The sequence below is a fragment of the Cetorhinus maximus genome, chromosome 6, assembly GCF_964194155.1.
Source record: "Cetorhinus maximus chromosome 6, sCetMax3.hap1.1, whole genome shotgun sequence".
NCBI classification, from domain to species: Eukaryota; Metazoa; Chordata; class Chondrichthyes; order Lamniformes; family Cetorhinidae; genus Cetorhinus; species Cetorhinus maximus.
In genome coordinates this window covers 14,194,486-14,221,010 of record NC_135884.1, presented here as the reverse complement: position 1 = coordinate 14,221,010, position 26,525 = coordinate 14,194,486, and the positions used below count along the sequence as shown (strand labels likewise).

Genomic DNA, 26,525 nt, shown 5'->3' with positions numbered 1-26,525 from the left:
TCATCTTTCTGGTAAATTTCACCTATGAAACCCAATGGAAGAGCCAAACGTTCCTCAGTATCCGAGTGACAGGCACCTAGCCCACTAAATATTTGCTTCAGATTTTAATTTGTTAGGAAGCAATGACGCCAAGGCCACACCCTGTTGCATCTTTGGCAGGAACTTAACCCATGTCCATATGTCCACTTCATTTTTCCAACGGTCATAAGGTTCAAACTCTGAAAACATCGGCGGGTGATCAAATCCTGACAATTTAAACTTTCTTTACACATTCTTCACAAAAGCTACTCCACTTGTAATCTTCTATCATAAAAAATATTCTTAGTTTTCAACCTTCACTACCATGTAATACTTCTTACTGCCAGTTGGTGAAGGAGGAGACCAGAAGTCAGTCTTTAAGATTCATTCACAGAGTGAAACATTACAAATATATAGCTCCTAACTCTACAACCCACCAGTGTCAATAAATGACTCTTTAAACTCTTTTGAAGTACTGATAAAGAAATAAACAAACGAACAATCCCTTAAAGGGGGTACTTTCATATTATTGCAGCTTTGTCTCTTTACACTCTTTTGACACACAATAAACCAATAAATGAGTTAACTAATGATCAGCCCCTTTAAAGGGGTACTGTAACTTAAAACAAAAACTTCAATGAAAACTTATTAAATTAAAATGTCATTTTGCAAAATGGTGACACACTCCAGTGGAACCCAGTGATCTCAGAAGGCCTCGAGTATACCACGTGCTCTCCCTCTCCAGGGACACCCAGGCGTGGATGTAACCATGAAAGAGACGTAGGCAGTCGGGTCAAATGACACCCGCTGCCTGGACCTGAAAGTGGTACCTCCAACAGTGCAGTGCCTCCTCAGTGCTGCAATGTCAACCTGGACTTCATGCTGAAGTAGTACTGGAACTCACAACCACCTGACTCAGAGGCAAAAGTGCTACCCACTGTGCACAATTTATTATCCAATGAATTCCACCCCCCGGCCCCCCCGCCTCCACCTATAGACACTAACCTTAATTTGTACAATTAACAGAGGGGTGGACATACTGCTACAATATAAGATGACTTATGTGTATATGGCTACCTTGAGCTTTTTTGTACAAAGTCAGCTTTTCTGGAAGAGTTTAAAGAGCACAGTTTGTGCCAAAAAGATTTACTACATTCTCTTACTAATAAAGGCTCCCGGTTGATGTTATGCAGGTCCAACGAGACAATATAGTCCTTGGTGCCCACGTACATACGGTCATGATCTTCGTCCATCAGCAGAATGCGGTAGTCGGTGGTGTTCTGTAGGAGAGTGTAGTGGCGCGCTGTGTTCGAATGTTGTAGCTCTGTAGGATGAGAAGAGGACAGACATATTCAGAAAACAGGGGCAGGCTGATAAACCAAAGTGCACAATTGAGAGCAGTTCTGCCCAATTAGAGAAAAACAATGGTTTCACCTCTAGCAAACAATCCTTTTTACGATGTACTTACAAGTGCCTGACAATTTATTTTTACAGCAACAACAGGCATCAAAATGAAACATCCTCTATCTATCTATCTCTGAGCAGGAAAGCCATATATTAAAGGTGAGCTGCTGCAATTGGAGCCTGGAGCAATTGTGCAGGAAATTAGGTTTATAGATTTCCATTGTCTCTAACTCTCAGCACTGACAGGCACATCAGTCCAATCGCCGTTGTAGAGGAATGTATGGTTGGTTACAAGTTGATGCTCCTTGGTATCTCACATGGAGGTTAAGGCCTCGCGTAGTCTTCAAATAAAGTGGGGTTCGGAGGCATTAATTGGACCGTGCCAAGCAGACATAAGTCTATCCTATATAAAGTCATGTGTGATGTCTTTGTTTTAAAATAATACTTCAATTTAATATAATTTCTCGTTGAATGGTAAAAACTATGGCAATTTGGGGAGCAGAGAAGTGGGGTAGGTTGGAAGAGAGGAGTTTCTCTGTGTGGGCTGAGGTGCCAGAAGACACTAAGCTAAGGTGCTACAGTGCCATAAGAACACAAGAAATAGGAGCAGGAGTGGGCCCTACAGCCTGCTGAGAGCCTGCTCCGCCATTCATTCTGATCATGGCTGGTCTTAGGCTACAACTCCACTTTCTCATCTTCTCTCTATATCTCTTGATTCCCTGAGAGACCAAAATCCTGTCTAACACTGTGCCACCACTGCCCTGGCAATGTAATTACGGGATGATAAGTTGACATAGATTGCTCCCCCATTATAGATGTATGCAGAAGAATTTAGAATTATCATGAAGGCTGGTAGTCTCCTGCCTGGGCCTAGCAGAAAGTGCTAACTGGCCAATGGGTGCAGGATTGCAGGTTTTAGAAGGCTGTCTCTGAGAACACAAAAGAACGGTCCTTGGTGGTCAAGTGAGTTCTTGGGAGTGGTGGTGGGGGAAGGGGGAGGGGGGAGGGTGGTGGGGGGGTAGTTGGTTGGGAGGGCTTCATGTTTGAGGGAGGGACAGGAAAGCTGAGGCAGGGAAGTCCCAGGGTGCCATGTCGAACCAGGAGGAATACTCCTCTCCCTCCTACGAGGTAATGGAAACAGATTCAAAAGTGGATTCATTTCTGTGCCTCTTCTTGCCCTGGATTCACTTGTAGTCAGGTTTTACTGGCGATTCTGGCACTGGGTGGGTATTCGCCATAATGTTTAGTTAAAATGGCAGCGGGGAGCCTCTTTTTAATGTATTCACGCGGCTTTCACCTGCCAGAGGCAGCAGTCACCTTGGTTACCTCGGAAAACATGCATGGGTAAAATGGCAGGGAGGCCACAGTGCTTCAGGAACACAGCCGGTAAGTACAATTTCACCACCCAGTCATCCCATTTCTGTTGGGTGTTAGGAGTTAGAATCCAGGCTACAGTGTTTCTGTGGGGTTTGTCAATCACAAAATAATAGGCCTGTGTTTCCACGGGGGCCGGTCACTCGCCCAGTGTTGTGTGGGGTCAGTCAAATCACTTTGCAATATGTCTCTGTGTTACTGTGGGGTCAGTTGCCAGTCACATTGCAATAGCTCTGTGTTACTTGAGGTCAGTCAAGTCACATGGTAATGGGGGCTATATGTTACAGTCCATTCACAAAAGTGTCCCTGTTTTTAAAGGGTCCCTGACAGTGGGTCTTCCTTTCGAAAAGTTAATTAGCATTCCTTTCACCTGTGTTGTGCCTATAAGCTGTGCAATTTCCCCTTTAAAGTCATCACTCAGTTATAAATACCCTGCAGGTTCAGAGCCAGGAAGTTTCAGTTGCATAAACATACCTTGCACAGCAGCTAATAGTGATGATAATAATTATTATTACTTGCATTACATCCATCATACTTTCACCAAAGAACTCATTACAGGGGAACCAGAGAGCTACAAAATGTTTGAAGCAGGCCTGTGTCAGCTACACACATGAATGAGAGCTTTGTTACATAGGCTTTTGCTTAAGAAACCAATACTTTTAAACCTGCTATTTGGGTCAAGTTAGAAACATAACCAAAGTATTGCTGAATGAAGACATTTTTTTCAAATCTTTTAGTTTTGCACTCATCAGGACAGTCACAAGTGAACTAATGTCAGAGGAAGCAAAAACTTTATACTGAGAAGAGAAAGCTGGTTGTTTGGCAAGCAGACTTTGATTGGTAGAGGTGTTGCCATGGAGAATGCACCAGTTCATGGTGACTGACAGTTAACTGCTGAGCATTGTTTGAAATTTAAACCAGGCAGCTTGACTCTGATTGGTCAAGGCATTGCCCTCAGGAATGAACCAGCGCACGGCTGTCACTTATTTTGTTTAGATGAAACAAGTGCAATTTGTGTATATGTTCTTTCTGTCTGCAAAGAACAGGACACTGTGTATTAAAAATGTAGCCTGCAGTGCACACAAAATGTGCCACCTATAAGCCCAACTGACAATCTTGAATTGATTGTCAGTGTAATTTTTTAGCACACAGGATTATTTAGCAAATGTTGTCCAAAAGCAGAATCACATCTGATGTTGGACACTGTGTTTTGAGTTTTGCAAGCACGGGCTGGTTGGGTGTGGTCTGTGCCTTGCCTGTTGCGAACAGCACCTGGACATGCTGTTTGATACAATCCACCAGTCTTTGGGACCTACGGGCTACATACCTAGCATCACACTGGCACTGAAATTCATATACTGCATTTGTGTGAGAGGCAGGACATCTTTTTGGCTTGACGGCAGCACCCTGTTAGTGGTGAATACCACTCGTGTTGCTACTGCATAGTAGCAGCGTGAAACAGCTAGCTTCACCTGTTGCTCAAATTTTTGAGATATCTTGCCCTTCCGGGATAATCTGAGGTAGACTGAGCACTTTTCAAGGCTGAAAGTGACGGCCTTAAGCCTGTTCATGAGTTTGCACATGAGCATGAAGTTGTTGCTTCCCCTGACATTGGTATTCTTGTGATTGTCCTGATGAGTGCAAGATGAAAAGCTTCGACAAACTGTCTTTTTTCAGCAACACTCAAGTTCTGTACCACCAAACAACTAAATATAAACAACATAATCTGCTAGATAAAATGAGGCTCTAACACACACTGACCACAGACCCTGTTCCTCAGATGGTCCAGTTGGTAACTGCGGTATGGAAGTGTGGTACTCAGCCTCGTAGACTGGGTCCGATCCCTGGTTGTGTGATGGGTTGGCACTTGGAGCTGTCAGAATTGGCCAGGATGCCCTAAGCTAAGGAAGTGGGGATAAAAAAATACATCAGCTGTTGATCGCTATCTAGAGATTGCTGACCCTCCAGGATTGTCCTGGGCTCTCCAGGAATTAAAGATGAATTGCCATGTGTGAAACCCGAAAGAGGAAAAAAAAAATCATTATATGGTCATCGCAAAATAAAAAAAACGGTGTGCTGCGTAGATAGAAACATGTTGGGCGACCAACGGATGGAGCATGGGGGCAGGGACAACTGGAGGCCGGAGTTGGTAAGCCTCCAGGAATATGCCCAACTGGAGTTGGCAATTCTACTGTGACTACGCCTGAGTTGAGGACAAGGATCATCCTCTGCATTTTTAAAATCTACCTACAACCAACACCTCCAGCCAGCTTACAAACAATATGGGTCAAAGGTGTTGTTCCGAGATTATTCCATATTTTAACATGGGCAGGTACATAAGATAAATTGCCAGTATCTGTGGTGATTCCTGCTTTATACAGAGCAGAGAATAAAATCTATATAACATCATGTACGTTGTATTTATTAAGTTGGTTCAAATGGAGCTGTTAGTGCTTTAAAAGGTCTTAATATTCTGAATCTGCATGGACTTTAAAAAAAAGTAGTTTCTATACTTGCCCACTTACCTGAGGTTGCATATAACAGTGGCAAAATGGATTTAAGGTGATTAGCAAAAGAAGCAACACTGCCATGAGGGGAAACTTTTTTACCCAGCTAGTGGTTAGGATCTGGAACGAATTGTCTGAAAATGTGGTGGAGGGAGATTCAATCACGGCTTTCAAAAGATCTGAAGAGAGAAAATTTACAGGGCTACAGGGAAAAGGCAGGGGAGTGGGACTAAATGAGTCGCACTTGCAGAGAGCCAGCATGGACATGAGGAGCCAAATGGCCTCCTTCTGTGCTGTAATCATTCTATGATTCTACGATAATGAATGCTGAATGAAAGAGGGTTAGATGCTGAAGGTCAATTTGAACAGGGTACAGAGATGTAACTCAGTCTTAATTTAAAATTGCATGTTCAGTCCTTATTTTTGTATCTTCATTATTAAATTTCTACATCCACATTTGAAATGGAAATGCCCTTTTTGTAATTGTTGAGTGGTAATGCCACCCGTTGCCAGTTCTATAGCACCTCCATTGGCAGAAGTGTGTAATTGTAGTGTCATACGTTTACATGACATATTCAGACATAGGAATCTAGAATGTGCAGACCTTGGATTTTCAATATATCATGAAAATTGAAAGTTATTAGAGCAGAAATTATGCCTTCTCTGTAAAGTCAAGTTATATTTAGAATGTCTCCTGCAGGCACAAATGTCATTCAGGCTCAGAATTTGAATCCAGGTTCTTGGCAGCTTGTGGAGAATGTCAGTTCTTCCCAATCTGACCTCATTTCTGCTCTGTGCATTGGATGAAAATTGTCATTTAATTTAGTATCAGCCATGGAGCCAATAGTGCTATACAGGCGTGACATTTCCTTCCGCTCTTTAATTTTGAATAATATTCAAAGAGAAGGAAACCTTCCGCCCTCTCAGGCTTGGTCTCAGTCTCGTGCTCAGACCTCAGCAGCCTAGGGAGAGATAGAGATAGAGAGAGAGAGAGAGAGTATGGAATACTTCATCCTTTATGTATATGGTCAGTGGCCAGACTCAAGACCAAGAGGTGAAAGGGCAGCAATCTAGCACACTGTACCAGTCAGTCACCCATCAGGGAGAGGGACAGAGAAATAGACAGAGACTTTCATCCACTCTGTCTGGGTTACATTCAAACCCGATTCCCCGAGGTGAAAGGTGAGCGTTCTCATACATTGTGTCACCCAGTGCCTTTATTTTTACAGCTGAGAATTGGCTCTGGTCTTCTAATACAAAACAAATTTGTCTCAGATGAACCTTGGCATCCAGTGTATTCTTTGGGTAGCTCTGTATTTATTTTCACAGTTTAGCAACAGGGGTAGGGAGGGGAGGTGTCTTTCCTCACTCTCAGACCTCCTTTATTACCCCTTTCAGCTCTAATCAAGTGTATTGAGTAAGAGAGAGGGGAATGTAAACTGAAGGCTTTTCAGGTGAAAACCAGCATAAAACATTATAGATGTCTCCAGCTTGAAGTTGCCTCATGTAATTATTTGCTGAACACTTATCTGGTTGATGGCCCTACATTTCATGTGCTCATTTATAACGTACAATCACAATTTTTTAATCTCTCCGACAAAAGCAGAAATATGCTCCGTCTTAGCAGGGGTCACTGCAGCTACAATTACTGTCAAAACATAATGCCTCTCACTGAATGAGAGAGAGAGAGAGCAACCACACCATAAATTCCAGGCGGGCCTCCAGCTCCCTTTATTGTCTGCACACTTTTTGTATTAATTTGTTTGAATAAAGTCCGTTAAAGTATAGTGTCAGATCGACAAGAAGCACCAAAGCGATGTCCCATTGGCCTTTCCAACATGTGCAGAGCGACCTCCTCTCTGCTGAGCTGCTGCTGCTCAGCTTTGGAGCTTCGAATGTTTGGCAGAGGAAGCTGTTACTCTCTTTGTTAACATGTTTCATGTACACTCGACCTGAATTCAGACTCCCCAAATATACCTGACATTTAAATACACTTCATATGCACAATCCCTGGATGCAATCCAGATTCAGAATCATGTCTTAAAAAAAAACTTCACTCCCTGAATTGGCTCAGATACAGGTACTCCAAATGCACTCCAAAAACACGCTTCCAACACCGCACTCCAGATTTGGGCTCCCCAGATATACGCCACATCCAAATATTCTCCACACACATGTTCCCTGAATTCCAGATTCAGAATGCCCAGATTTACTCCACATCTAAATATACTCTGGGTGGAATTTTCCACTGGGGAGACTGAGTCCAATGGTGGGCGGGATAGTCAGCAATATTCCCACTGGACGGTCGGACGGGTGAACAGATGCAATCCTATGCTTTTGAGCTCATTAATTATGTGTCCGTGAGGAGCTCGGTGAATTTTGTTCAGGCGGGAAAGGATTCCCCCACCCCGCTGTTACCTCATGGGGTCGAAGGTTCTGGTGCAACATTTAATCGTCACCTGGACAGGCATTCACTCACTGCAGGCCAGGAGCTCCGCACTACTCCTCCAGAGTCCTTGTGGCTGCAGCTCGTACTGGAGAAGCTGGCAGATGTGAACAACCACATCCCGGGACATACGAGGGTGCCTCTGGCATTGCCTTTCACTCAACTCTAGATAAGAGCACCGCCGGTGATACACCCATGGTTGGGCCAACCTTTGCAGTGTTCCATGTTTGCCAGCCTCTTGACCTTATAGAGGCTGCCTCTTGCTGCTTTATCCTTTATCCCCCTGGCCCTGCGTCAACTGGTGACAGGCCCTCCTTCTCCTTATCTGGATGAGAGCCATTACCAAGGCAGGGTTGCCTGCAGCCTGCATCATCAATGTGTCAGTGGATGAGTGAATGAACGAAGTGATACATTTAGTTGGCATGTCCTTTACAGGTCGCCCTCCATCTCAAAGCCAGCAGGGAAATGCTAAGCCCTTCACCTGGCCTTCGTCTAGACACAGCATCCCCATTCCACCCCTTCCAGGTAAAGAACATCTTGGAGGACCAGAGATGGGTGTTCCTCCTGTTCATGCACGAATGCATATGGAGACATTGCTCTTTGACCAGGGAGATGAGAGCCATGTGCAAGATGCTTCATTCGGACACTTTTCACTTGTCTCCACTCTCTCTCTAGAGAGAGACCATTGCCTCAGCAGCTTGATTGCTTGTCAGCCATGCTCATTCACACAGGAGGATAGAGTTTTGGAGTCGTGAGTTGGCTGCCCTCCACCAGTCGTGCCCCTTGGAGGCATTCCACCTCCCTCGCTCCCTTCATTCCTGCCTCTGACTGCAGCCAATGGCAAATGGCACAGAATGAATGGCAGCTCCACACATTGTTGGGATCTCGATGTTATGGGATCCATGAATCGGGAACGAACCTGCTGCAATGCGGGCTTCACCATAGAGAGGAGAACACAAGTGAGCATCTTTGACACCCAGTCGCCTCGTAATTATTAGGGTGTCCCTTTAGTCGGCCACTTGTGCTGACCTTGAACTCCACCCGCCCGAAAAGACCTCCCACCTCGAGGGATCTCACTGACTGACTAACTGCATGGTCAAGGTCCGTTTGGAAATGGTGTCACCTTTCAAACTCGCTCCACCACCTTCTACCCTCCTCCTGCCACCCACCAACTTACCCCGTCACCACATGCCCACTCAATATCACCATTCCTTTTCCCTCTGTCACCTTTGAACCTCCCCTGCTGCCCTGGACCCTATCACGATCTACCTGCACAAGCCTTTTTTCTCCTCAGAGCCGACATCCATTTCTGTCCCCATGCCCATCCTGACCCTGCCCCGCCCGGTATCCAAGCCACCTGTCTAGTCCCCCTCCGCGACCCACCCGATGCACCTTCACCTACCCTGGACCTGCCACCCTACCGTACCCAGCTCCCCCCTTTGACTGTGATTGCTACCTCCTATCACCAGAACCCTGAATTCTCCCCGCAGGACCCCGGCACTACCGACCCCACCCTCCCCGGACATTCCCCCCTTCCCCGGACACTCCCCGCATCCCTGGGCACTCTCCCGCCCTTCCCCCATAAGCTGCCTCCCCTGCCCAGCTTTCGCTCCACCCTCCCAGCCTTCTCCTGCCTCCCTTGTCCAGCCTTGGTGTAGTGTTTGCTAACGGCACTCAAGTGAAGTTAGGAGAGGTCCCTGAGAAGGAGAAAGCAACACCTACGGACCTCAAAGTCCTGGGAGAGGTGAAGCTCGCCAGGTCATTGTCACTTTTTTACAGTGGTAAAGTTGAATCTTCTAAATTCTCGCTGGCAGGGAACTTAATTTGGAGGAGGAACTTAATTCTGGCAAGCTGCCCTTTTAATGGTCATGCATGAGATGCTAATGCACGCAAATGGAGTTCCCGACATTGTTCAGCGAGGAGCTCGACCCACCTTTAAAACCCGCCTTGAAAGTCGAAAAAACAATATTCGTAGTTTACCCTGCCGTCGGGAAACAGATATTTTGCCTCCCGCCAAATTAAGCGCCCCCGCCTGCCACAATTCCTGCTGCTGGTAGGAGCGGAAAACTCCCCCCTCTGTTTTCATACCTCCCAAATGCACTTCAGGTTCAGGCTGCCCCAATGTACTCCACTTCTGAATATTCCCCACATACTACCCCCAGATGTCTAAATACAAAGCTCCCTCAGATATAAGCCACGTACAATCTCAATGCACTCCAATTATAGATTCCCAAAATATATAGTACTCCAATACAAGATTCCTAAATATACTGCACGCTAGGAGTTAATCCTGAACATATACTTACAAGCAACAAACCCTGATGTAGATGCAGCAATGCAAACACATTCCATGTACTAACATATATGTGGCAGACATATCACCTGATCCAAATGCCCTTCCAGTGACCTGGCTCCATTGCAGGAACCCCCCAACTGGTTGACTGACCTTTGCCTGATAGGTAGCTGACTTTTCCTGGGAATGGATCGAGGAACATACCTACTATCTGAACACTCTGGTGGTAATACTTAACAGTTTTGGGTTCGTGCTACAGAGCAATTAAAAGAACTATTTTTGTCAGGAATGCAATCCATTTTTAATTTTTTATATTTTTGCATGGGCGAAGAATGAAGTATGAAGAGACACTTTTACCTTTGAATTCATTTTTTAAATACCTTCAGGAAAGTTGATATCATGAGGGAACTGATTTTACCTCAGCAAAGCATGTAGTCACTCAAGAAGAGCTGTATCAGCTTCGTATGTATGTGTGTGTGTTTGCATGTGTATGCGTGCACCTGCATATGTGTGTATGTGGGTGTGCGGGTGTGTGTTTGTGCACGTGTGTGTTTGTGCATACTGTTGCCATACTGTTGGTTCTAAAACTCCTCCAAACCAGGATAATTCAAATCATCACATTCATTGTTCACATCAAACAGAATCACTTCATAAGTTAACAGAAATAAGTAAGAGTCTTTTATTCACAGCCGTTTAGCTCTTTTTAAAAGGGTATGTTACTTTTAACAAAAGGACTTGGTGGTGGTTGTCCCACATTAAAAGGGGTTCATGATGGTGAACAGGTCTCTCTTTAAAAGGGACGCTAATGGTGAAAGTTTCTCTTTAAAAGTGCCCTGATGATGAATGCTCCCCTTTAAAAGGTGCCTTTATGATAAGCGTCTCTCCTTAAAATATAGCATTGATGTTGTGCATTCCTCTCCAAAGATCACCCACTAAAATAGTGACATTGGCTGTTTAACTGTGACAACATATAGGGTTGGCAGCATAGTTACAGAATGTGCTTTCTCCAGGGTCAGTTCTCTATAATGGCACAACGTGTCAAAATCATAAAGAGGACTGTGCGTTGAGAGACTCATGTGAATATAACTAATTTACAAAGAGCAGGAAGCTATAAGGGCAACCTGACTTTATTTCTTGTGTCTAGTGACTACTGGGAGAGTGTCTGCTATTCCAATTTCCTGGAGCCCTAATCCAAACCTTGGGTGGTGCTGCACAGCTGGTGAAATCCTAGCTCTGGGCACAGGTGTGGAGACTGGCAGAATCTGTAAATCCATTCACTGAGCCCTTTAATCTCCACAAAACCACAATTCCCACTGGCAGGAGCACAAATCCTTCCTGAAAGGCTAGCACCACCTGCATGGGGTGGTGGTGGGGGGAGGAGAGGGGGGGGAGGTTATGCTCACATACCCAATGGTGGCCTTGGTTGCCTTGCTTCGATCACAAAATTGATGTTGCGCGTAGCACCAGGCACAGATGGCACGCGCTCTCTCAGAGCGGAGGCTGGGGTGGGGAACAAAGCTATTCTGTATGAAACAGTTTGGAACACAAGAGGAAATAGGCACAGGAAGCTGCTGAGGGTCACAGTCTTTAATTGTCACTTACATCCCACACGTGCACTGAAGTAAGAGGATCCCTGTGACAATTAGTACTGAAACGAGCAGTTTGTTTGTGCAGGGCAGCTCATGTTCACTGGGAACTGGACTGAGATTACCATCTCACTTAAGTTATGACCTAACAAAACCCCTGAACAGGAACAGTGGAGACAAGGCGTTCGTTCCTTCCATCTGGACTGCCTTCAGGATCCAAATCGTTCAGGTGAAAAGACTGTGCTTCACACACAGCGCTGCATGGAAATCTGTGCCAGATATGGAGAGAAGAAAGAGAGACTTTCATTCCCGTCTCTCTGATGGAACCTGATCCCACTTTCCAGAGGTGAAACCAAATACTCAGCTCTAACCGCCCCCCTTGCCCATCAGAAAGTGGAGGGCTTTGTCCCTCACTCTGGCCTGAATTTGAACCCAGGTGCCAGGGGTGAAAGGGTAATATTCTCCTGCTCTCCACCACCCAGTAAAGAGCAACAGCAAATTTTCTGGTCGTCTCCTCTGTGACATCTGACACCTGATCAAGTCCGGGTTCAACATTGACAGAACTAAACGTGAGACCAGGCAAGAGCATAATGAGCTTTACCAGACTCAATGCATTGGAGTACACTTCAACACATAATATATGGAGAATGAGGGAAATACTTCCACACATAATGTATGGATTAGGGGAAAAAACTGCTACAATTTAAAGGAGCACTGTCTCCATGGCAAAGTGTTTGGCTGATCCTGTTACTTCAAAAAAAAAACACGATGCATTGGAGTAATTTGTGTTAACACTCATCACCACAACACTCGCACAAAATGGGGGTAACTTTGACTTTGTGAGATATTGTTAAATGAGTGATAGTGAATCAGTAGACGTTTCAACAACACAAGTTGCATTTGTATAGCACCTATTAAGGCATAAAAATGTCCCAAGCTGCTTCAAAGAAGTGATTTCAGACAAAATCTGGCACCGGGCCACATAAAGGAGATATTCAGACAGGTGACCAAAAGTTTGGTCAAAGAGAGTGGCACCTTAAAAGAGGTGACAAAGTTAGGGAAGGGAAGAGGTTTAGGGGGGGGGAGGGAATTTCAGAGCTAATAGTTTTGAAAATTCCTCCTGATTTTCAGTTCCACTTTTCACAGTTTATAGTCTCGCCCACAGTTAATGGACTCAACAGTGCAAATGGTGCAAGCCCAATACAATATAAAAATGTGCAAAGCATTTAAAGACCATTGACTCCTTACCAAGTTAGAGGGTGCACAGAGCAGGGTGGGGGAAACAAAATCAGTTGGCAGGATTGAATGATTTTCAATTCACAAATGATGCATGCATGTCAGTTCTGCCCTCTAAGCAGAACACGGTTCTTAAATTCTCCTCTACATGAGATGCCTCATAAGGAACAAAAACAGAAAATGCTGGAAAAACCCAGCAGGTCTAACAGCATCTGTGGAGAGACAAAAGGTGTTAACGTTTCGAGCCCATATGACTCTTCTTCAGAGCTCTGAAGGAGGGTCATATGGACTCGAAACGTTAACTCTGTTTCCCTCTCCATGGATGCTGCCAGACCTGCTGAGTTTTTCCAGCATTTTCTGTTTTTGTTTCAGATTTCCAGCATCCTCAGTATTTTGCTTTTGCCTCACAAGGAAGCTTTGGTAGGGGAATAAACTGACAACTACTTTTCCATTGCTGCTGATAAACAGTCTAACGGTCATTGCTGGGGATTGTGTGGCCTCCAAAGATAAGATTAGGGACAAGTTTTTGCAGGGAGTGAGGGGGAGAAGGCAGTGGTGTGATAATAATAATAATAATAATAATAATAATAAAAAGGCTTACATTTTCATATTGCTGAAAAAGAAACATGCTGTTGAATATTTTCATCTTGTACTCATCAGGGCAGATGCAAGGATGCCAAATTTCAAAGGGAACAATAATTTATACCAGATGAGTAAAACTTTGACTGATTGGTTGTCAAGTCGACTCTGATTGGTTGAGGCATTGCTATGGGAATGCACCAGGGAACTATTGTTCATCATGCTTATATTTAATTCCAAAAATGTCCAATGCCTGGACATGTTCCTTTTGCCTGCAGAGGACAGGTATGAAGATTTTCAGTTCTTTATGGTACTAGGCAATTGTTCTATTGGGTCTTTTCACCCAGAGGAACTCTTGGTCTCCAGAAGACACAAGATGGTGTCATTATTCCAGCTGTTCACAAGGAGGAGGGCACAATGCAGCGTGGAGTGAATGTGTTGCAGAGGTGCACACTGACCACCTTTCTAGACAGGTTATTTATCTGATGGGCAATTCCAACCGAACAGTGCTTGGAATGACTTTTAGGGTCCCCAGTGCAAATTTCCTGTGCACTACAGGTGGAGACAGAAACAAGAAGAATGGAATGAACAGTGTAGGGAAATGAGAATAAATATGAGATGAATGACCGGTGGTGCAGAACCCAAGTGATCCCTCTGTTTAGTATAGAAATAATCTAGTAATCCATTGCTTGCAGGACCTTTATCTTGGGAAACTGGATTATGGAGCCTCCTCTGCTCTGTAGCATTGGCGATTATATGTTAATAATATCCTTGTGCAGGATTCCTACGTTTGAGTTTTCCAGTGAAATCACACACACATTTGAAGGATGCTTATGATTTGGCGAGACAAGTTCACAAGTGCATTTTCAATGTCACTGAAATAAAGCAGTCAGAGCAATTCCTGCCTCACAGTGATGGAACATGTGACACATCATGTGACATCTTCTCAAAGCAGTGAATAAATATGCCTCTGGCTACCTGTACTGGATAGTTCTACTTTGGTAGTTTTGAGGTTAGCAAAGGAATGCAAGTGAGATGTGAAGAGGAACGTTTTTTCGCAGTGAATGATCATGACCTGGAACTCGCTGCCTACAAGGGTGGTGAAAGCAGAGGCAATCAATGATTTAAAAAGGAAAATGGATATGGGTGCTTGAAGGAAATAAAGTTGCAGGGTTACAGCGATAGAATGGGGGAGTACTGGGACTGACGTTGCTGTGTAGAGAGCTGGCACGGACTCGATGAGCTGAATGGCCTCCCCCTGTGCCACGATGACTTTCTGACCTACATTCCTACAGGTAGTGCAGCTTTGAGGTTGCGGCAAAGGCTGCATGGTAGCAAAGGGAAGGCTTTTTTTTTTAAAAAGGTGGGAGAAAGTAAAGGTATTTCTATATAATCCACTATGGCCCGACTGTACAGGCAGCAGCAACAGTAAAGGCTCAGGGACAGGCTGCTGACCCAATTTCCTCAGTGGGTGCCTAGCATAAGCGGCAAGCGAGGGTCTAAAACAGAAGAAAAAATATCCACCATATATAGGCCAACAAAAAAAATTGACAGGAAAGAAGTAGAGCATATTTGTTGATTGAGCTGGCTGCTATAACTCCCCCTCTAGCCCCAGGTTCTGTTGTTAATAGACATTTGCTTAACATAGCCACTTAAGGTCACTCAGTCATATAGGGGTCAGTTCTGCACAAGTCAGTAAGCATTTAACAGACATATAAATAGAGTCAACTGTACCAGGGCCTATTTTATGTTTTATGGACTGCTATTTGCCAGGGTCTACAGCTATCCTTTGTTTAACCTGCCTAATACCTTCCCAAAAACAGCTCGCTAAAGAAAAATGTGCTAAACAAAAATGACTTCCCCATAAAAAAGCATGTAATAAGAGTGGGTTACATTCCTGCCCTGTAATTTTTAGATTAAAAAACTATTTTCCTGCATTCATTTAATACATTTACTGCAATTCATGTTTTGATTAAACACAGAAACACATGAAAAAATAACAAGTAATGACTTACCAAATATAGAAACTCAGGTGATTAGTTACAGGATGCTGTGACATATCAAATCACTGGCCTAACTACTGGGACCCAAATGCTTTGACTGTAATGAAGATCTGGAGGTGGAAGATCCAATTGAGGTGGGACTTCTCACTTCAAGACCCAGGGCTTGTTGGGTCTTCACACAAAATCCTATCCACAGCCATTTTGCAAATGGGCCTGGGTGCCTGTAAATTTGGTCTACTCCAAAAATGGCCCCTAATGTCAGAAAGGGTGGAGTGGCAGAACTGGTGCCCACCTAACAGTCCAAGTTTGGCCCTTTCTTCAGAACACCAACATCAAGGGAGCTACTTGAGGAGCAGGCTAATATTGCAGAGGTGGACTAAAGAGCACCCTACCTGTGCCATAATATCCACTCTCTCAAGATGCCATTTAAATAAGGTGACCTAGCCATGATTCTGGGCACTGCAGTGAGATCAGAAACATGAGCAGTAATGGCTGACCAAACACACTCCTTGACTCATGCGCAGTAACCACACTAAATCAAAAATCAAGGTCACTGGTCATGCTATTTGGGGAAGTTCCCTTAATTTAAAACTGCTGTAAACCAAAAACCCGTTATTAGAAAGTGCTCTAAACAATGGATATTTGTACAGTGAAAACACTCAAGTGTCCATTTACACTTAGGCCCTTTACTCCCATTTCACTCTTCCAGACAATCTGTTTCCGCATTTAGCAGAGACGAGAGGGAAAAACATTTGTATGGTCATTTGTCCCAGTGGAGCTTAATTCAGAAATGTCCAGATTATGTGCCGCTGCTGAAGTGTTGCAGTTAGATCATGTCTTAATAACAGTTGCACCATTAAATGTTTTGCTGGAATGGTACAGTTGGACCCACTTGAAGGGTGAGAACGTTCAAAGTATGGGTAATCCTTACCCTTTCTGGTGGGCCAGTATAGAAGGCCACTGCTTGATTGCATGTACACCTTTACTTTTGGTTCGCCTGCCCCCATCCCCAAGCTTCATTCGATTATTGCTCTGCTTGGTGTAGCACTCATCCACACAAACCAGGAGGCCTGTGATGAGCTGCATTTGGCTTTGATACCCCTGGACTAGGGAAGCAGCAAAAATTAGCCATACCCTTGATCACAGTCCAATAACTTCTCTTGTGAAAATATAAATATTTGGATACAATCTGGGTTGGCTGCAGCCTACAGTTGGCTTAATTTACCAACTTGGGGCTGGGTGGTTGCTGGAGCAACCGTGGGCCATTCAGCCCATCTTGCAAATCATGGAAAGTCAATCTTTTCAATCACAAATCATTGTCTTTGCTCTCCAGCCCTTACTATCCTCAATTTCCTGGTATTGTATAAATCTTTTAAGCATCTCAATTGGCAACTATAGTCTTCTATGGCAGGGTGTCCCGTATTCTCACAATTCTTTCATTGCAGTGTAGGTTCATTTTTAACTGGTTTGGCTCAAATTCTCAGTTTCTGTCTTCCTGTTCTGGATTGCCCTACAAGAAGGAAGGTTTGCTCCCTATCCATTGCCCAGTGCCTTTGGTGAAAAGGGCAATGTTAATTGGGAGAAAAAGGGGCCTTTACTCCCTCACTAAGAGACGGTAATGTTCCTTTGAGAAGTCTTCCAGTGGAAAAGACACATTTTAAATAGTCCCCTGCAGTTTGTATTAAATCAGCCAGAATCACATTCTCTTTATGATTGACAAAAAGCATTTTTACTGTGAATGGGTCAGCAGTTATACCAAAGCGCACTGAATTTTACAGTCAAAATATATGACACACAGTTTCAACAGCATTGAGTAATTGACACAGAGCTGACCAGAGTGAGACACACTGCTCACAAAAACATGATAAGGTGGTTACTTTGCTTAAGCTATCAGGTATAAATTTATTACACACTTACAGCTTCCATATAAATTTGACCTGCAGTAACTCCTAGATAATGATAGGGTAGAGGGAGATTGAGAAGCCTGTTGTAATAAAACATAAGCTTCAATCATGACAGGACCTAAGCTTTATTTTCCTCTCTAAATGCATCAACTATTGGGGAAAATGAAATGTCATCAATCTGCAGGTTGTCAAATCTATGAACATGCGAATTAGGAGCAGGAGTAGGCCATTCAGCCCCTTGAGCCTGCTCACCATTTGTTAAGATCAAGGCTGATCTGATTGTGGTCTCTACTTTCCTGTCTATCCCCTCTACCCTTTGACTCCCAATTGTCAGTTAAGAATCTATCTAACTCAGCCTAGTTCTAGACTCTCCCACAAGGGGGAACATCCTTTCAGCATCCACCCTGTTGAGTCCCCTCAGGATCTTAGAGATCACCTGTCATTCTTCCAAATGCCCAACCTGTCCAACCTTTCCTCATAAGGTAACCTCTTCAGTCCAGGATTGAGTTGGTTCTGGGAAATGAAACGCTTTATTCAAGTTCTTGTGTCCGCTGATTTGCAACAAGACTTTCAGGTTGGAGGTTATTGGGGTTAGGGTCGGTACTTGTATCACAGTTGAAAGCACTACTGGTTTCAATGGGTAGGGACTAAATGTTGTTCTCACAAAGCTTTCTGAGCACAGCTGTCACTTGAATATACAATCCCACATGCATTTCAGAAACCTGAGCACAAATTTTAGACTGTTACTCCAACGCAGTACTGAGGGTGAGATGTTAAATTAAGGTGCTGTCTGCCTTCTTAGGTAATTGGAAAATATGCCATTGCTCTATTCCTGGCGTCCTGGCCAATATTTATCCCTCAATGAACATCGCTAATACAGATAACCCGGTCATTATCACATTACCAATTGTGGGAGCTTGCTGTGCTCGATTTGCCTGCCACGTTTCCTACATTACAACAGTGACTACACTCAAAAGGCACTTAATTGACTGGAAAGTGCCTTGGGGCATCCTGAGGTTTTGAAAGATATTCTATAAATGCAAGGCCTTTTATTTATTTTCCTATAAAGATGTAATCAAGGCCTAAATTTACCCGTCGGCGATTTGGGGGCGGGGCCCGCTCGCTGAGGGGAAAATGACACGGGATAACATCGGGAGGAACCCCCAACGTCATCCCGGTCCATTTAAATATTGAGGAAGGCGGGTGGACAGCAAAATCAGCTGTCCGCCCGCCGACCTGGTCAATGACCAAATAAGGCCATTGACAGGATAATTAAGGTAGTTAAAGGTCCTGCCCGTCCAACCTTAAGGCTGGCGGGATGAGGTTTCACGTCTGCTTTAAAAATGCTTAGTAAATTTTATGTCATATTTATTAACATGTCCCATCTCGTGTGACATTGTCACATGAGGGGGACATGTTAATAATTTTTTTATTTTTCTATTTTTTAAGTTTGTAAACCTTTCAGCGCTCTCCCTGAGACACCACTTAGTCTCAGGGAGCACTGTGCACTTTGACAGTGGGGAATCCCTCCCCCCTCCCCCCACACTTCTCGTCAGGCAGGCCACTGGGTGGACCTTAATTGTCCCGCCCACTTAAAATGGCGGCAGGGCCCGTTTTGGCGGCGGAGTTCGGCTGCCCACCCGCCGCCGAGCCGGTGGGGCCCACCCGCCAACCTAGGGCAAAATTCTGCCCCAAGAATGTAACTGTGATCAATTATCTCTATCTTTAGTGCATGCAGCACCATTGTAGGTGCCACACAGCTATGTAGTCCATGTGGAGAGGAGGAGTCAAGATAATCTTCATAGGTGGAGCATGAGAACCTTGTGTTTGTTTTGTAAAGTTCCTTACTTTGTCTTTATAAGTAACTTTTCCTCCCCTCTCTGTTGTGTCCCATGTTGGCACCATCCATGCCCAAAATGTGTCAGCCCCACACCCTGCCCCCCACACCCTCGCATCCTGCCACCAACCCCTAGCCCACCTCAGGCCATTAATTCAGAATCACAGAATTGTTACGGTGCAGGAAGAGGCCACTTGGCCTATCGTGTGTGCACCAGCTCTCCAAATGAGCATTATGACTTAGTGCCATTAAACTGTCCTTTAGGAGGGGTGTGCGTAGCCCATGAGAAAGATTTAGCACCAGGATTCTGGCCTAACCAAAAATGGGGTATGGCATGTGGAACCCAAGGGATTTGAGAATGAAGAAATAAAATGGAAAGGGTGGGGGCAAGAGACTGATTCCTAAGACAACACAAAAAAAAGAGCTCACATTTATATAACAACCTCAGGATGTTGCAAAGGACACCTCCAGGCAGTGATGCACCTTTTGAAAAATCACAATTTAATTTTTTTTTGGAAAAAAAGTTCCAGGTTTGCGAGTAGATCATCAACACCTGGACAAAATACCAGAGGATGCCTGTAGGAAGCCAACATGTTGGGGGAGAAAGATGAATGAATACAACTACATTGCATAAAAGAAGATAAATGTGTTTACTTCTTATCAGTAATTAAGCAGTGCATTGTTATATGATAGTAAGCTGCATGATTAGTCAGAAAGTAATTTAGATATGAACATCTTTAATCAGTAATCCGATTAACAGATTATCACCAACAGAGAGACTGAGGTACAAATCAATTGTTTCTGGTAGCAGTGGCTCATCAATGTCTGCGTGGACTTGCATATGTGCTTTTCTCAGTCGTGTATATTTTCTCAGTTGTGTATATGTGTGTGACTCTTATATATAATTCATACACATATAGTCACCAGTTCAATGGCACATAAGGGTCACCTAGGCCCACTCCTATTCCCCAGGCACGTCCCGTAGCTGTCACCAGACACTGTGTGATGACCCTTGTGAGGCTCTTGATCAGGCCTCTTGTTGTCATTAGTGTTAATTTAATTCGACAGAGGTGTCAATTGATGCTTTCAGCCATACACTCCAGGGCTGGTCAATAACAGAGACGGCTTCGATAAGACTCTGCAAGCCATTAAAACCCAACGATGCAAAAGGTTGGTGCCTAATTTAATCAGACGGACAAAAGGATATTACACAGATGGTGGTCGATGAGGTCAGTAAGATTGCAGCACGAAAGCGACAATTGGTAGCAATAAGCAGACAGATTTATTTGGGATAAAAACAAAAAACTGCGGATGCTGGAAATCCAAAACAAAAACAGAAATACCTGGAAAAACTCAGCAGGTTTATTTGGGATTCTGAGCTTAATGAAAGCAGAATGCTCCAAACTAGAAAATCAGGCTGTTTCAATCCAACTTCACCAACCTCACAACTATCCAATTGTAAACGTTCTCCCTCCCAAATTTTAAAACTCACTTTTGCCATCCATCCATGTTACTTTATTGATTGACATTGTCCCCCCCCCACCCACCACCCCCATGTTAAGCTTGAAATTCATTTTGCCCCCTCCATCTCCATGTCACACTTTAATCTCCCTGTTCAGGAGGGCTCTGCTTGCTGGGCCTCTCCTGCATTGCCCTACTATAACATTGGGTATATAATAGCTCCATCCCTAGTGAATTACACTCTCATATTATTCTCCCTCCTTAATATTCTCCCAACTTAATATTGGGAACACTGAAGCCATTGTCTTTGTTCCCCGTCACAAATTCTGTTCCCTAGCCACTCATCCATCTCCCTGACTTCTGTCTGAGGCTGAAACAGATTGTTAGCAACCTCGGTGTCATACTTGACCTTGAGGTGAGCTTCCGGTCATATATCCACTCCGTACTATGACTGCCATTTCCACCTCTGTAACGTTGCTTGACTCTGCCCCTGCCTCAGCTAATCTGCTGCTGAAATGCTCGTCCGCATTTTTGTTACATCTAGACTTGACTGTCCCAATGAACTCCTGTCCGTCACCATTCCACAGTATGGTCACGCTTTGGCATTTAACATCGGTAATTCTGATGCAGCCAATCTCCTGTAAGTTAACACTGAGAGATCTGTCATGCTCCAGCAATTGCCTAATGATAGCTCATATCTGCAGGTATAAACAGGTGCACTTTAGCCCCCAAAGTGGCCCAAGTGGTAATGTTTATCTCCCAAATAAGCTGTGAGGTTTGGCACTTGGAAGCAGCGTTGGATATCTCCAAGGGCTGTGCTGAGATAAGATGCTATGTTCTCCATCTGTTGCAAAGCAGAGATTAAATAGGCTGCACTACAATTATCAGGGAATGAGGCAGCTTTATTTTCCAATTACAACCTCATTATTCACTCGAAAAGTGTTACTTTTTAGACGCACATGGTGCCATCCTCTTTATCCTCAGTTAAACTCTTCCCTTTTCTGTTAATTCACTGTTGCTGTTGTCAGCACTGGTTTCACATCAGCAAACGACACCAAATGGTTCATTTCCTTTCACAGTCCTCAGAGGTTTTCGCATTAAGCCAGCAGGTGCCTTTTTCATGACAATGTGTGAAGAGAGTGAATTCGCTCTCTAACAACTCCTCCATACCCCTCATAAAGCCCAGCAACTTTCAGTAGGACTGTCCACAGTGGTCAGCCAACAGTACAGTTGAAATCAAGCAGCCAACTTGTAAAGGATCGGAATGTGAACCTCAGGGCTTCCTGAATACCTTCTGTCAATAGTCTTTCGTTATGACTTCAGAGGCCGTGCAGGGAAATGGGAATAAATGTTGCACTGGCAGGGCTTGTGCGTGTTTATGTACTAGTGGAGGTCATTGGTAACAATACAAAACAGACAAATGTTGAATCGACCACCCATTATACACCTCTTCTGACTATGTCAATCTGCTAATGTCTGATTTACATGGCCATCAAAAGTTAAAATTACTGCCAATTACTCTGTTTATGTGGGTGTCTTATGTATGTGCATGTTGATCATGCTTTCTATACATTTTTTCTATTATTGTGTATTTATGTTAGTGAGCTCTATGTTCATATGCATCCCTTCCTTGTGCCTGTGTGCAGCCTAAATATGCCTCTCCACTTCCTGTGTCTGTATTTACATTAGTACATATGTGCACATTTATGTACTTGCTTACATAACTTCCTATACGTTTATTGGTGTATACATGTGACTATATATTTGTGATGGTTCTTTTGGTGTGTGTAGATCTGTTTGTATATGGTAGCTTATGTGCATATCTGTCTATATGTGATTGTGTCTGTTCATGTGCATTCGTATCTGTGTACATACGTGATTGGCCCGTGTCTATTTATGTTGATGCATGTGTATCTGTGCACATTCTGTGTCCAAGTTGGTGCATGCCTGTGTGTGTGTGTGTGTGTGTGTGTGTGTGTGTAACATTTCATATTATGTTTCCAGCCGTGTGTCTGTCTAACTGGCTAAAGGAACCAGGCTGTGTTTTTCCAGTCTACAATGTATTGTCTGTCTATGGCTGTGCCCTCAGTGCTGTCAGAAGTGAGTTCATTTCATTACTCTCACATCTCAGCACCTGTTCTAAATATGATATGAAATGATTTTTTTGTGTCGGAGAGGGGGAGTAGAGATAAAAATGCTAGATGGAAAAACTGTTGTGAAGAAAAAAATGCAAAAGCTCTTGGCAGTAATCTGAGGTTTAAGGAGCTGTTTTGCATCAAGCTGTTCAGTTTAACAGGAAATAATTGCCAAAGTGTTTAGAATCATTACATATCTCTTTGGCATTTCCAATCACAGGTTTATAAATCTCTGGGATCAGCAATCTCGTCAAGATATGCTAGTATAACACACCCCAAATAAAGCCAAAATACACCAAATCTATCCAAATTCACCATCTAACATACGGCAAGTAATGCATTATTAAATTTACCACACTTACATAACTCACTAAAGTGGTTCAAAGATACCAAAATGCAACAGAAAATTCACAAGGACACCAGCGGATCTCATCAAAATAGTTTAACATACCGAAACATACTAGAAGTGACCAAAATACACAACAGAACACATTGGTAAAATCACCAGGATTCTAATGACATAAATCTAATCTGAATTAATATAAGTTGTGGAGCACAGTATTGAAATCCTTAATTGTTGACAACAACCATCTGCATTTATATAGCACCTTTCACTTAGTAAAACATCCCCAAGGAGATGCAATCAGACAAAAAATTGACCTGAATCAAAGGAAGTACTGTATTAGCATGGCAGGACAGGTGGCTATAAGGCTCTCAAAGGAGGAGAGGTAGAGTGGTGGAGATTTTCAGGGAGGTAATTCCAGTGCTTAAGGCCTCAAAAGTTGAAGTCACAGCCACCACCAATTAGAGTGTTAGGGTGTGTACAAGAGGTCAAAGTTGGAAGATTGCAGAGATTACCTGAAGATGGAGGGAGTTACAGAGATTGGATGGGGCTGGGCTATGGAGGGATTTGTACATGTGGATGAGAATTTTAAAATTGAGTCATTGGTGGACCAAGATTAATGAGCAAAGGGGTGAGGAATGAATGGGATTTGGTGTGGGTTAGGATATGTGCAGCAGGGCTTTGGGTGAGCTCAAATTTATGATGGGTGAAAGAAGGAGAGCAGAGTAGCATTGGAGTAGTAGAAGTGATTTGGCAGCCAGCATTAAGAAGAGCTACCTGTTCAAACTTTGCTCACTACAGCCTTTATATCAGACTCATAGGAGGCCACTCCTTCAACTACTTTAATTGAATTGATCGCTATTAAATTGACTCTATCAGGTTTACAAAAGGCCAGTATTTAGTTTCAGTTGAACACCATTGGAATACCCAATTATTTCAAGTGTTGTGATTTAGAACAATGCAGTATCCTGTGTGTACCACATTGAACTTATTTAATCATTTTGGCAAGAAAGTAAACTTCAAATAAAGTTTTAAGGTTGGTGCACATTTATAAGGAATTCTATCAGTTCGATCTTTATCTCAATGCCTTTTGGTGCCCATTTTCTCATTACCTGGCCATTGTTTGCTTTCTCTACAGGACTATTTCATCTTTACAATTTGCTAAGTATTCTTCCAGACTCGCCATTCATTCACAAAGCAACATTTGTGAATGGTGGTCTCTTATTGAAATCAGAAATCAGACAAAGGCTTTCATCACATCCCAAAATTTCACAGCCTTATCTGCAAAAACAAATTCTCAGGTTTTCAGCAGTTGAAAGTAACTTAAAAGGAACTTAAAGGCCCAAACGGACATTAGTGCAATATCTTAGTGGTCTTTGCTCAGAACAACTGTCAACTGTGTTCCAAATCATGCAAAATAAATTCCTCACAAGATCATCAATGATAAGACAAACCATTTGGCCAATTGAATTCATCTAATCAAAGAGATCCTAACACCCTCCCCATTGAGGTATCCAATTGCTTCCTAAATGATCCCAAGGATTATGTTTCAACAGTGTGACCTCGAGGTTTACTCCACATGTTGATCACTTTTCCTTATGTCAGTCCAAAAACTGCCTTTCACCAGTTTGCATTTATCCTTTAGTTCTATTCCTGCAGTTTAATTTAAAGTTAATTTAAATCTAAACCTTAAAACTTTTTGTATACTCAAGGCAAGCTCATGTACCATTGGAAAATCACCTCTCACTTATGCCCTCTCTAGAAAATGGTTCGTTGTACCCAGAAATGAGATTACTCCATTCCCGTTGCCAGATATTGCACCTCGGGAATTCCAAATATGATATGAAGTGCATCAGCACAAAATTGCTGAATGCACAAAAGGATTATAAGGAGTTAAACTCAACAGCACCATTGGCTTTCAAGTCTTTTTGTGCCATTCCTGACTAAGGAGGTCAGGAGAACATGTTAGCACCATCTGGAGATACTTTCAATGCATGGAAAGTTGCATGAATTGCTTCCTCAAAGGAAGCTGGAGAAACCAGGGCAACTGAGATCGCTATCATGCATAGGTGCATCCACTGAGCTGTGGAGGTGACTTACTTCAGGCTTGGGTGAACTTTGTTCTCTCCACCCTCCTCCAAACCTTGGTATCACCTGGCATATTGCCCCTCACCTCAACTCTCTTAATCTGTTTGTGCTTCCATTGCCATGTACCTGTTGGTCGACAGTTACTGAGCAACAGGGTATCTGTCCAGCTTTTCTATTGAGGTATGGCTGTGTGAACCAACAGGAGAGGAAATAATCAGAAGATGTGGGAGGGAAGATAAATAGCTAATGATAATAATGTTAAAATACTGAATGTGGTCGTGCTGGTAATTCAACAGCCTGTTATTTTGCCTGCGGTTAGGAAAATGGTGGGTGATGGAGGGAGGAATTGTCCAGCATGCTCAGCTGCAGTTCAACCATTAATGAAATGCAGTAAAAGTAGTTAATTATAAATAACTGACAGACCCATTTTATCAAAACTTACTTGCAAACCCATTCTAGGTAATACCAGTGATAGATTTCTTGGCTAGACTGCTTAGTGCCAGATGCTGAATAAATGCTCTGTGCTGTTGGTACAGGGGCTGGGACATAGCAGACAGCTAATGCTGTGATTTATAGCACAATAATCGACACACTTAATGAGGCACTTACATGCTCACAACCCACCTGGATTCAATCACTTCTGAAATGTTACATTACTGTCACTGTTGGGAAGATTTCTACAAGGATCCTGACAATAATGCAGAACAACAAGGCAATAAAATGGGATTTTGGAATTCCTCTCATCCACTCATGAAAATGAACGGAAAAAAAATGTTTCTGGACAATAACACTCCTTCTTTCATTTACCACCTCGCCTCTTCCCCCACCTTTCCTACAGTCTGCTTCTCTTAATTGAAAGTTCCTTCATTTAAATGATCTGTACATTCAAATGCTTTGATGCAGAATTCCCATTTGGCTGTATTATTTATGTTGCTTGACCCAACTTATCACAAAATGTTATTGCAAGATTTCAGTTCACTCTGCGTGATCCTACCCAATCTACAGGCAAAATACCAGATGACTATCAGCTATATCACTCTAGGTCCTGGATAATGGCTGTGGTGCTTCACCTATCCAATAGATTTTTGCTCTATTCCTCATACTCATTCCTCATCTATTTCAGACCTTGATTAGATATTTGCTATTAATTTTCCACAAAGCTTTCTTGTGCACCCTCGTGAGTGAAAGAAGGTAGAAGGAGATATATGACTAATTCTTGGATTGTCCTGTGGCTGGCATGGGTAGGTGACCTTTCATCTGCCTGGTATCTCTTTTTCCAGGGGGCACCAACGCAAATGGCAGTGGGTTTTA

General features: G+C 43.4%; 1 protein-coding gene across 5 annotated transcripts in view; it reads right to left on the bottom strand.

The window, feature by feature from the left end:
• sema3fb (sema domain, immunoglobulin domain (Ig), short basic domain, secreted, (semaphorin) 3Fb) overlaps window positions 1–26,525 on the bottom strand; it is a 257,881-nt gene that overhangs the window by 73,907 nt on the left and 157,449 nt on the right. For all 5 annotated transcript variants that reach the window (XM_078543213.1, XM_078543216.1, XM_078543212.1 and 2 more), the window contains exon 3: window positions 1,182–1,342. In XM_078543213.1, the coding sequence (XP_078399339.1) occupies window positions 1,182–1,342 (161 nt within the window). The remainder of the gene's footprint in view (window positions 1–1,181; window positions 1,343–26,525) is intronic.